Genomic DNA, 12,500 nt, shown 5'->3' on the forward strand with positions numbered 1-12,500 from the left:
AAAATCCTGATCACCTCAAACTCTGTTTGTGTTTACACGAGCAGGATTTCTGATCGACGGTGTGAGGAGAATATTTTTCTTTGCTGTTCTGTAGTTCCTCCATCTGGATGTAGGAGGAGCTACAGGACCTGATAATGACACTCTGACCAGAGAGAGACAGAGAGAGAGAGAGAGAGAGAGAGAGAGAGAGCGAGAGAGAGAGAGAGAGAGCGCGACAGCGAGAGAGAGAGAGAGAGAGAGAGAGAGAGCGAGAGAGAGAGAGAGTGAGAGAGAGAGAGTCTTAGTGATACCTCTCAGAGCACGTTTCTCCTGCTCAGTACTAAAGCTCTCTCTCTCTCTCTCTCTCTCTCTCTCTCTCTCTCTCTCTCATTGTGTGTGAGATTTCAGGCATGCTTGGATAATGTTTGCGTGTGTGTGTGTGTGTGTGTGTGTGTGTGTGTGTGTGTGCGCTGGCTCTGCACCATGGTACTCATTTAACACTGCCGTAGGAACCTGCTCACTGTGACTCTGCATACACACTCTACACAACAAACAAACACACACACACACACACACACACACACACACACACACACACACTCTTACACACAATACACACATACACGCGTGCGTGCAGACGCGCTTCATCATCTGCATCGTCCAGCTGAGCTGTGCAGGAGAGCTGCCTTGCTGCTGTGTTCTGTAAGTCCTCAGTGTGTGTGTGTGTGTGTGTGTGTGTGTGTGTGTGTGTGTGTGTGTGACAGAGAGACAGACAGAGAGAGAGAGAGATGGAGTGAGTGTGTGAAATAAATTTTATGTTTACATTGCAGACTGTTATGATGTTTATGACATGATGAGCGTGTGTTTCATTGATATGCAAGGGAGAACGCTGAGGTGTGTGTGTGTGTGTGTGTGTGTGTGTGTGTGTGTGTGTGTGTGAGAGAGAGAGAGAGAGAGAGACAGACAGAGTAAATGGATTTTCAAAAAGTAGGTTATTCCAGAAGCAGCTGATTCTCTTTTTGCATGGAGCGCTCATTCTGAAATTGCAAAGTGTGTGTGTGTGTGTGTGTGTGTGTGTGTGTGTACATGTGTATACAGGTGTGTGTGTGTGTGTGTGTTTGTGTACATGTGTATACAGGTGTATGTGTACATGTGTATACAGGTGTGTGTGTGTGTACAGGTGTATACAGGTGTGTGTGTGTGTGTGTGTGTGTTATAGTGTCAAGTAGAACGGCATGCATGGGAATGTTTATTTGGATCTCGTGTGTTTGTGGGTCTCATGTTGCTGTCTTTCTTTTCCTCTTCCCCTCTCTCTCTCTCTCTCTCTCTCTCTCTCTCTCTCTCTCTCTCTCTCATTTTCTGTCTCTCTGTCCAACTGTCACTGATTAACCGTATAGATTCTGACTATATAGATTCTGATTAACTATATAGATTCTGATTAACCGTATAGATTCTGATTAACTGTATAGATTCTGATTAACTGTATAGATTCTGACCATATAGATTCTGATTAATCGTATAGATTCTGAGCGTATAGATTCTGATTTACTGTATAGATTCTGATTTACTGTATAGATTCTGATTAACCGTATAGATTCTGACCATATAGATTCTGATTAATCGTATAGATTCTGAGCGTATAGATTCTGATTTACTGTATAGATTCTGATTTACTGTATACATTCTGACCGTATAGATTCTAATTAACCGTATAGATTCTGAGCATATAGATTATGATTAACCTTATAGATTCTGAACGTATAGATTCTGAGCGTATAGATTCTGATTAACAGTATAGATTCTGATTAACCGTATAGATTCTGATTAACAGTATAGATTCTGAGCGTATAGATTCTGAGCGTATAGATTCTGATTAACAGTATAGATTCTGATTAACCGTATAGATTCTGATTAACCGTATAGATTCTGAGCGTATAGATTCTGATTAACCGTATAGATTCTGATTAAGCGTATAGATTCTGAGCGTATAGATTCTGATTAAGCGTATAGATTCTGAGCGTATAGATTCTGATTAACCGTATAGATTCTGAGCGTATAGATTCTGAGCGTATAGATTCTGAGCATATAGATTCTGATTAACCGTATAGATTCTGAGCGTATAGATTCTGAGTGTATAGATTCTGATGAACTGTATAGATTCTGAGCGTATAGATTCTGAGCGTACAGATTCTGAGTGTATAGATTCTGATGAACTGTATAGATTCTGATTAAGCGTATAGATTCTGAGCGTATAGATTCTGAGCGTATAGATTCTGATTAACTGTATAGATTCTGATTAAGCGTATAGATTCTGAGCGTATAGATTCTGAGCGTATAGATTCTGATTTACTGTATAGATTCTGATTAAGCGTATAGATTCTGAGCGTATAGATTCTGATTTACTGTATAGATTCTGATTAAGCGTATAGATTCTGAGCGTATAGATTCTGAGCGTATAGATTCTGACTGCGATGTCATTCCATGTGCAGGTCGTGTGCAGCGTGTCTGTACACTCCTGTGTGTTTCTTGTGTTTATTCTTGTAAAACTCACACCTGTGCAGTTTCCACCGCTTACGTTATATACAGCACAATATTAGTATATTTATCCCTGAGGCAGAACATGTATCTCTACTCTTTTTTAATTTTCTTTCATTTTTTTAAACAAATGAAGCTTCACTCTGTCGACACATTTCCGCCCCCACGCCATTTTCTCACGTGAGACACGTGGAGCCTGCCAACTGCATCTTTACACGCTCAGAGAGAAAAGCGCTATCCACCCTCTTCCGCATACATGAGCTCACAGACACACGCGATTGGGTAGTGTCGCTGTGATTGACAGAGGAGAGAGAGAGTATGCCCCTCCCACCCAGACAGCACGGACAGAACTGGCTCCGGATGATGCCGTTGACGTGACGTAAAGGACACCGTGTCAGAACTGTCCGTCAAACCCGTGTGTCCGTTAGAGTCGTAACTGAGGAACTGTGACTTGTCGGGGCGAGTCAATTTGAAATATAAAAAACGGAATGCTGACCGAGATCAGATGGATCTAAATTCCTGAATGTTTTGAGTTGATGAAACGTTTTTTTGTTTATAATTGGACAGGGGAGACACATTTCCATTCAGGCTACCTGTACATTCACGGACTTATCCAATCAGCCAATCAGGTTCTCAGAAACTGGACAGTTAAAGATCAGACAAATCCCAGGCAACATTTTTCCGATCTTCATCTGTCTTGAGTATGCTTCAGATTCCCGTGCCTGGCAGACAGGAGCAGAACTCCATTCTCCTCAGACCATCCATCCATCCGTCCATCCATCTCTCCAACCTTTTCCTCCAGCCATCCATTCCTCTATCCTTCTAGAACTCTGTTCCCTGCTTCTATCCATCTATTCATCCGTCTATCCACCTCTCCTCTGCGCGTCTCCCTACATCCATCTGTTCATCCACCTTTCTATCGCTTCATCCCTGCCCCTGTTCATTTATCTCTCTATCCCATCCCTCCATTCTTTTATCCTTCTCTCCTTTCATATATGATTTGGTTATCCGTCTCTCCACCAGATCCTCTTCCTCTCGGTTTTTTGTGTACTATAACACGAGGCAACATAATGAATGAATGTTGTGTGTATTGTGTGTGTATGAATGAGATAAGAATGAGCTTTAACTCACTCCAGTTGACTGTAATTCTCTCATTACTGTGTGTGTGTGTGTGTGTGTGTGTGTGTGTTTCAGGAGGAGTTGTAGATAAGGATCTCAGGCTCTACCTCAGCTTGCGCTTTCAGAAAGGCTCTCTAGACCACAAACTGCAGCAGATCATCCGGGACAACCTCTACCTCCGCACCGTGCCCTGTGAGTGACCTTTTACCTCCTGACCTTCCACTGTGTGACCTTTTCCTTCCTGACCTTTCACCCCAACCCTGCTGGGGGTAATGAGTTGAGTGGAATGTTATGCTGTGAGTTTATTTAGTTTACTGGTGGATCAACTTACATTACTGAGGGTTTAGTGTGGATTCTGGTTCAATTTCACATGCTCATTGAACACGCTGTTTTCATCCATCCATCCATCCATGCATCCATCCATCCATCCATCTATCCATTTATCCATCCACCCACCCATCTATTCACTCATCGATCCATTTATCCATGCATTATCCATCCATCCATCCATTTATCCATCCATTCATCTATCCATTTATCTATCCACCCACCCATCTATTCACTCATCGATCCATTTATCCATGCATTATCCATCCATCCATCCATTTATCCATCCATTCATCTATCCATTTATCTATCCATCCACTCATCCATCAATCCATGCATTTATCCACCCACCCCTCCATCCATGTATTTATCCATCCATCCATCCATCCATCAATCCATCCAACCATTCATTCATCCACCCACCCATCTATTCATCCATCTATCCATTTATCCATCCACCCATCCATCCATCCATCCATCTGTCCATCTATCCATTTATCTATCCATCCATCCATCTATCCATTTATCCATCCACCCACCCATCCATCCATCCATCCACCCATCCATTTATCCATCCATCCATCCAGTCATCCACCCACCCATCTATTCATTCATCTATCCAACCATTTATTCACCCATCCATCCATCAATCCAGCCATCTATTCATCCATCTATCCATTCATCTATGTATCCATCCATCCATTCACCCACCCATCCCAACCAGCTATCTGTCCATCCATTAACCTCTTTCATATACCCATCCATCCATTCACCAAATCATCCATGCATCCATCCATCCATGCACTTATCCATGTATCCATTCATTATTCATTCATCCATTCTTTAACCTATTCTTCCATCCACCCATCCAACCCTCCATCCATCCAGTTAACCAATCATCCATCCAAACATCCATCCAATCATCTCTCCACCCATTAACCCATTCATCCATCCAACCATCCATTTATCCTTCCGTTTATTCCTCTACCCATCCATCCATCCATCCATCCATCCATCCATGCATCTATCCATTAATTATCTCTTGATTTCTATCCCCATTCATCTCTCTTTCATCTGTCATTCTGTCCTTTCCCTCATCCCTTTTTCCCTCAAACTTCTCTTTCCATTCATTTCTCTGATATCATTCCATTCATGCCTCCATCACCAAATTATCTCTTCAGTCATTTCTCCATCCTCTTCCAACATCATCCACATTTCTTTCCTTTCGTCCATCCCTTCTTCTCAATCCATTAATTCATCCATCTTTTCTTCTACCTCTCCATCTCATCCATGTCTTCATCTGTCCCTTATTCTACTTCTCCATCTCCATCTTCATCCTCCTCCTAAGCCCATCCATCTCTCCATCGATCCTTCATTGTGTCATTCTACTATTATCTTCTCTGTCCATTCTTCATTTCTGTCTATTTCCTGTCTATCCATCTATTCATCCATCTGTCTACCTTTTCTGTGCTATATCCCCATCCTCTTTTTACATCCATCCATTCATCCTCTGCCCTGCTCATTCATGTCTCCATCCCACTCCTTCTCTCCCTTTATCTATTTCGCCATCATTTGGTCTTCGACCGATACCTATTCATCTCTCCATCTTCCTCCTACATCTATACATTTTTCTGTTTCTCCATCCACTCCTCCACATGTCCATCCTTCTATCTTTTCTCTCCACCCATTCTTGCATCCATCCTTCTAGCACTCCTTCCATCTCTCCACCCCATCCTCTTTCTACAACCCGTCCTACCATTTGTCCCTCTCTCCATTCACCTCCTTAACCCTTCACTTATCCTAATCATTGTCTTCTTTTTATTTATTTATCCATCCATCCATCCCTTCATCCACCGCTCCATCTACATTGTCATCTGAGGTGAAATAAAAAGACAAGCATTATATAATGTTATAAAAACATTTAGACTGGAGAGAGAGAGAGAGAGAGAGAGAGAGAGAGAGAGAGAATAAGAATGAGAGAGAGTGAGAGAGAATGAGAGTGAGAAAGAGAATGATGGGGCCACTCAGGAGAGAAGAAGAACAAACAGCAGACAGAGGACAGCAGAAGGTTAACTGAAAGATGGATTGCAGGTGAATATTGGGGAATAAAGGGGAAGAGAAGACTGAGGTACAGGGAGGGAGGGAGATATAGAGAAAGAGGGATGGTATGAAGAGAAAGGGCACATCTTTACAAAGAAAAGGCTGAAAAAAGAAGGGATTAAAACGAGAGAGAAAGAAAAATATGTTGCCTCTCTGTGATTGGACGTTTTCTGATGATGTCATCATGATGCTGTTCTTCACAGAGTTCTACAGAATTACAGCATCCGTTTCTCTGCATCTCTCACTGATAACACAGAGTGCTGAACTCTGGATTCTGATTGGCCAGAAGGTGTTGATTAATTCTCTACAACAGCGGCTCTGACAGTAGTGCAGCTGATTGTCTTCAGGACAGAGAAGTGTACACTTTCTCTGTAACGTGTGTGTGTGTGTGTGTGTGTGTGTGTGTGTGTTTGCGAGTGCCATTTCTTGTGCGGTTGACAGTAGCACTGCAGCACTCAGCATTAATATTGATAGCGAGGAGCGGTTCTGTCCACACACTCCACCAGTGTGTTTTGTGTTCCATCACTATGATGCAGTGTGTGTATGTGTGTGTGTGTGTGTGTGTGTGTGTGTGTACACATGTTCTGCTCCAGTGCATTCAACTCAACCAGAGCAGTAGCTTGACATGAGGAGGGGAATAAAACATACACAACTAAACGACCCCTAAAGAGCTCTCTTTCTCTCTCTCTCTCTCTCTCTCTCTCTCTCTCTCTCTCTCTCTCTCTCTCTCACACACACACACACACACAATGTTCAGTCATAGCAGTAAAAACTCTCTTTCTCTCTTTTTCCTTCTAGACTGTTTTCCTATTACCGGAGAGTCTGAGTTACTGCTCGCTTTATGATGGAGGGAGAGAGAGAGGAAGAGGAAATGAACAGATCAGAGGAAAGATGGAGCATTAATAATGAAGGAGTGTGTGGAAGGATGGATGGAGGGATGGGGTTTTGAGATTGATGAACTAATGTGGTGAGAGAGTGGAGGTTGAGGGAGAAGAAGGGATGAATGTAGAGAGAAGATGGAGGAATGATTTAGGGATGTAAGAAAGATGGAGAGATGGTAGGGATGGAGTCTGTAGGAGAGGATACAGAGATGGAAGTATAGAACAGGATGAAGGGATGGACAGGTGGAGGAAGAGGGCGAAGTGATGGGTTTACGGATTGATAAAGGAAGAAAATAGAGGATGATAGAGATAGGGGAGGTAGAGATGGGTGGATAAGTTGAGAATTAAGCTTGATAGATGGATAAATGGTAGACAGAGATGATGGAGTGATGGAAGAGGATGTAGGGATGGAAGAAGAGGATGGGGAAATGGAGGGAGAGATGATGGAGGAAAAACAACAATGATAAAGCGTGGAGGAAAAGGACAGGAATGGTGGAAAAATTCAAACATAGGAAGACAATAGTGGATAAAGAGGATGAATTGATGGAGGGATGGAAGGATGATGGAAGAAAATAAAGAGACAGAGGTGTGGATAAAGAACATGGATGGATGGATGGATGGATGGATGGGATAGAGGAAGAAAATAAAGATATAGTGCAGTGGATAAAGAGGATGAATTGATGGAAGGATGGAAGGATGATTGAAGAAAATAAAGAGACAGAGGTGTGGATAAAGAACATGGATGGATGGATGGATGGAATAGAGGAAGAAAATAAAGATATAGTGCAGCGGATAAAGAGGATGAATTGATGGATGGATGGGTGAGAATAAATGTAGTAGTAGGAAAATAATGTAGAGTGAGAAAAAATGTAGTAGGTGACAAAGGGGATAGATGGATGGATGGATGGATGGATGGAGGAAAATGAAGATATAGTAGAGTGGATGAAGAGGTTGGATGGATGGATGGATGGATGGATGGAAGAAAATGAAAATATGATGGAGTGGATAAAGATGGATGGTGGAGGGGTGGATGAAATGATGGATGGATGTATGGATGGGAGGGAAGAAAATAAAGATATAGGGGAGAGGGTGAAGAGTGTGGCTAGATGGATGTATGGATGGATGGAGGAGGAAAGAAAATGAAGAGAAAGAGTTGTGGAAAAAGAACATGGATGGATGGATGGATGGGTGGATAGAGGAAGAAAATAAAGATAGTTCAATGGATAAAGAGGATGGATGGATGGATGAGAAAAATGAAGATATAGTTGAATGGATAAAAGGATGGATGGCTGGATGGATGGATGGAGGACAATGAAGATATAGTGGAGTGGATGAAGAGGGATGGTGGAGGGTTGGAGGAAATGATGGATGGATGGATGGATGGGGGAGGGAAGAAAATGAAGATATAGTGGAGTGGATGAAGAGTGTGGATGGATGGATGGAGGGATGGTGGAGGGTTGGAGGAATAGATGGATGGATGGGGAGGGAGGAACATTAAGATATAATGGGGAGGGTGATGAGTATGGATGGATGGAGGAAAGGATGAATGGACAGAGGGATGGATGAGGGAAGAAAATGAAGATATAGAGGAGTGGATAAAGAAGATGAATGGATGGATAGCGAATTAAGATGAATAGGTGGAGGGAGAGATAAGATGGAGGAAGAGTGATGTAAAACTGGATGGAGAGCACAGAGTGTATGCTTGAAGGATAGATGGATAGATGGAGGAATGGAACTGCATAGAGAAGAATAGGGTTATAGTGGTGTACAGTCTGAGAATGGAGGTATCGTAAATGAGGGAGGTGAAGACAGAGGTATAGAAGAACGGAGGGATGAATAGAGAGGTGTAATGGGACAGGCGCCACTCTGTCTGATGGAGTCCCAGTGAGAGAGACAGCAGTTGCCATGGCAACCCTATGGAAACTCTTGCAATGCTGACCAAAACGTTCAATTCTCAGAGACGGAGACGGAGACGGAGAAAGAGAAAAACACACATCAGAGGAAAAAAAGCAAAAGGAACGAGAGAATAAAATGGGAAACGGAGGAGTTGATCATTTCCCTCTAACAGAACACACCGAGTGGTGTGTTCCTCTTATACCACGGCAGTTTCTTCCCTGATTGCAATTTTATATTCATTAAAGAACGCCAAGTCGTACTTTATATCCGTTTCTAGTTACATTTAACGTTCACACAACAAGTTAGTTCCTCTTCTCGCTTACGTTATAGCAGCTATAAACACTCGCTCCTCTTCTTTCTCTCCCTTGAAGTTACTGAGAAACCACAAAGAAGCGTAAACTCCTCAATACGTCGAAAAACGTGTCAAAAGTTACAGCTTTACCTCTGTCTGTTACAAAGCACTGACACTGGAGACTCCTTCCATACGTGTTACATAGACATTACGTCTCCCTCAGTGAAGAAAACGTCACCGTGTAATATATATAGCTGTTACATAGAAACAATAACACATTAATATAAACCTGTCAGAGCTGCTGTTCTAGAAAATGAATCAACACCTGAGCACCAATCAGAATCCAGAACTCAGTGGTAAAACATCCTTTAGTCATTACCTTGGTAACACAGTGTTGCGGTTTCTACGGCAACGAGCTCTATGTGCTTTGGCGTTGGTTTCTGTACTGGTCCCTGCTTTGTCATTGGATTGTTTCCCTGATTGTGTTCACCTATTCGTTGTTTTCCCTGGATTTGTCTAAGAGAGTGCATAAGTATTTACACCCTCGTGTCTTTGCAAGTACTTCTTGTTGTTGTATATTGTTAAATCTGAGCCGTGTTTCTGGCCCTTGCTGATTTTGACCTTTGACCGTAGCTGCGTGTCAGAATCCTCAGCTGTAGGATTCTGTAGGATCCGTTGACTTTACGGAAATTAGATGAGGCAACATCATCGGAGCCTCTTTTCAGGGCTTCCTCTCGTATGCGCTATGTAAATCATCAACATAATGCATTATACAGCAAATAGCGTTCATAACACAATTCGGCAAATCCCAGCGCAATATCTTCGATGTTTTGATTTTCTTTAATAAATGAATTTTATCAGAGGAATGTACTGAATATAAAATAATAGCATCTGACTAAATAAAACACACACACACACACACACACACACACACGATAGTAAAATGATTACAAAGCAGCCGCAAATGAAAAGAAAGCAGTTTCTTAGGAAAGATAGAAGACGGTAAAATAAATAAACGAGGACGTCTGCGCGTGGCTAATAAAATCACACGGGATGGGAACAGGCGGATGGAAGCATAGAAGAAGACACAGCAGAAAGAGAGGAGGAGAAGGAGGAGGGAGGATACGTAGCGATCTGTTTTCGAACACTCCCGGTTTTGTTTAATCACGCCGGACGAGGGCTTTAAGAGGCGTCTAATTACCGCAAGCGGTCTCGAAGGAGAAGAGAAGGAGTGCAGGAAGAGGAAAACGCACACTTCCTCCAGGCAGGGAACACACAGAGGAACTCTCTCAACACAGGCTTCTGAAGTCTAATCAGTACCAATTCAGAACACTTCCAGGTCATCAACGTAGTGAAAACATGATCACACGATAGAGCTCTTTCCCACTCAGCGTGGCGCAAGGTCTCTTTCCAGAACCTTCACGCTAACTGTTCCTCAGTGGTGGAATGCACTTCCAATCTCAGTCCGGACCACAGAATCTCACCATCTTCAAAAAACAGCTAAAGACCCGCCTCTTCCGTGAACACCTAACCAACTCATAATAATTAAAAAAAAAAAATTGCACTTCCACCTCTACTCTGTGCACTTTGCTTCCTCTGGAACTCAATTAACGGATCTTGTACGGTAGCACTACTTGTGTTGTTCTCTGCTTGATATATCGCTTTGCTTGTATTTTTCTCATTTGTAAGTCGCTTTGGATAAAAGCGTCCGCTAAGTGAATAAATGTAAAATGTAAATGTAAAGAGCTGGCTGGAGAGTCGAGCCTGACTGAAACCTCTTAAGCCCCTAACTCCTGAACTGAACATTTTTTGGATCCAGTTCTGATCACATCTGGCAGGTACTGAATTCTGGAGCATTCTGACTATCAGCATCAAACCAGGAAAGCACACTGAAACGTGCAGGCTGAGGAATGCAGGACATTTTCTAAATGAATTGGCAATCCTCTTCAAATGTGAGTAATTAACAGAGCGTTAATGAGGTCAAACAGGATGTTATTATATTAGAAAAGCACTAAAATGTACCGTGAACGCGGATTAAAGCCGCAAGACGGAGACACCGTTTTATGGAATCATCTCGTTATTTTATTATTAATAAGCAGCTGATCTGAGCGTCAACGATCAGAGACGATTAGAGGAGATCTCTCTCTCTCTCTCTCTCTCTCTCTCTCTCTCTCTCACTCAGTAATACAGCGGTTTCCTGTGAGTCTATGATTAACAGTACAGCCCGCAGGTAACTGGAGGCATGATGGTGTCGTTTGTCTGATATTCGCTACTCATCTCTCTCCGGGTGTCTGTGAGGAACAGATTGAAGCGCTGATTAAAAGCAGACGTAAACAAAAACGCTGTCCAGACGGAGCAGAATCCGAAGCCGCACTCTTCCCAAGCTTTTATCTGATATCATTGCTGAGGGAACGGATTATTACAGCTGTGATATTAGAGCGGCAGAAGAAGCCGTATTGAGAATTTAATTGTTTTTCGGGGCAAGATGCCATAGGAGAGAGCGTTGGAACAATAACACGGCTAGGACTGAAGCCATCTTTGATTCAGTTGTATTGATTGACAGCTTTATTCATGCAGGACTGGCAATATCATCATCAACATCATCACACTGACTGTGTGTAAGCATCAAGGTACCACGGTTCAACAAAGTTGAGGGAAAAAGTGGACTAACAGTGCAAAACAAACAACAACCACATACTCGTTTCCAAAGCTTCCAATCAGATTTGATGGGAAGCCACAGTTACTGTCCCTGTGGTGCTACCTTCAAGGGTTTGTCTTTTCTACCTTTCCTACCTTCTTCTTCCTGGATATTACGAGCACGGTTAGAAAATCGTGTTTAGCAGGAGAAAACAATGTCAGACGATCAGGTTTTGAGGTCGGCTCTGAAATACAAGAGAGTAAGACTTCTTCTCTCACTCCTTACTTTCCTGCAGTGTTCAGCATCATATTATCATCACTGCTAGTTAATCAGTAGAGATGTTCTAGTAGAAGACTCATTCAGCGCCGCTGTCGAACGGCGTGGTGGAGGAGGTGGTTTGTACCGACAGCGATCACAGCGTATGACAGCTCATCGCTGTGCTGGGACACGGTTTTACTCGGAGACAGTCTCAGTCTCAGGATGAGGTCATTGGATGATAGTTGAACTGCTACCATGCACTATTCATATCCATATACACTTCCACTTTCACACCGTGTACAGGGTCTGCACTGCGCTGGCTTTTTAATTCCACTCAGGTCCACAGCTGATATTTACAATGTTTACACCCCACTGCACCACCACATCACACCACATTTTACTTTAATCACACACCTGCAGATCAAAAGCTTTTTAACATCATGAGAAACATTTCAGTCTATCTATCTGTCTATCT

At 42.7% G+C, this 12,500-nt stretch overlaps 1 protein-coding gene across 1 annotated transcript in view; it reads left to right on the plus strand.

The window, feature by feature from the left end:
* Window positions 1-12,500, plus strand: part of magi2a (membrane associated guanylate kinase, WW and PDZ domain containing 2a) — a 134,236-nt gene that overhangs the window by 21,938 nt on the left and 99,798 nt on the right. Inside the window, exon 3 of the mRNA XM_053650780.1 lies at window positions 3,709-3,825. Within this exon, the coding sequence (XP_053506755.1) occupies window positions 3,709-3,825 (117 nt within the window). The remainder of the gene's footprint in view (window positions 1-3,708; window positions 3,826-12,500) is intronic.

The sequence above is a fragment of the Ictalurus furcatus genome, chromosome 19 (assembly GCF_023375685.1).
Source record: "Ictalurus furcatus strain D&B chromosome 19, Billie_1.0, whole genome shotgun sequence".
Lineage (NCBI taxonomy): Eukaryota > Metazoa > Chordata > Actinopteri > Siluriformes > Ictaluridae > Ictalurus > Ictalurus furcatus.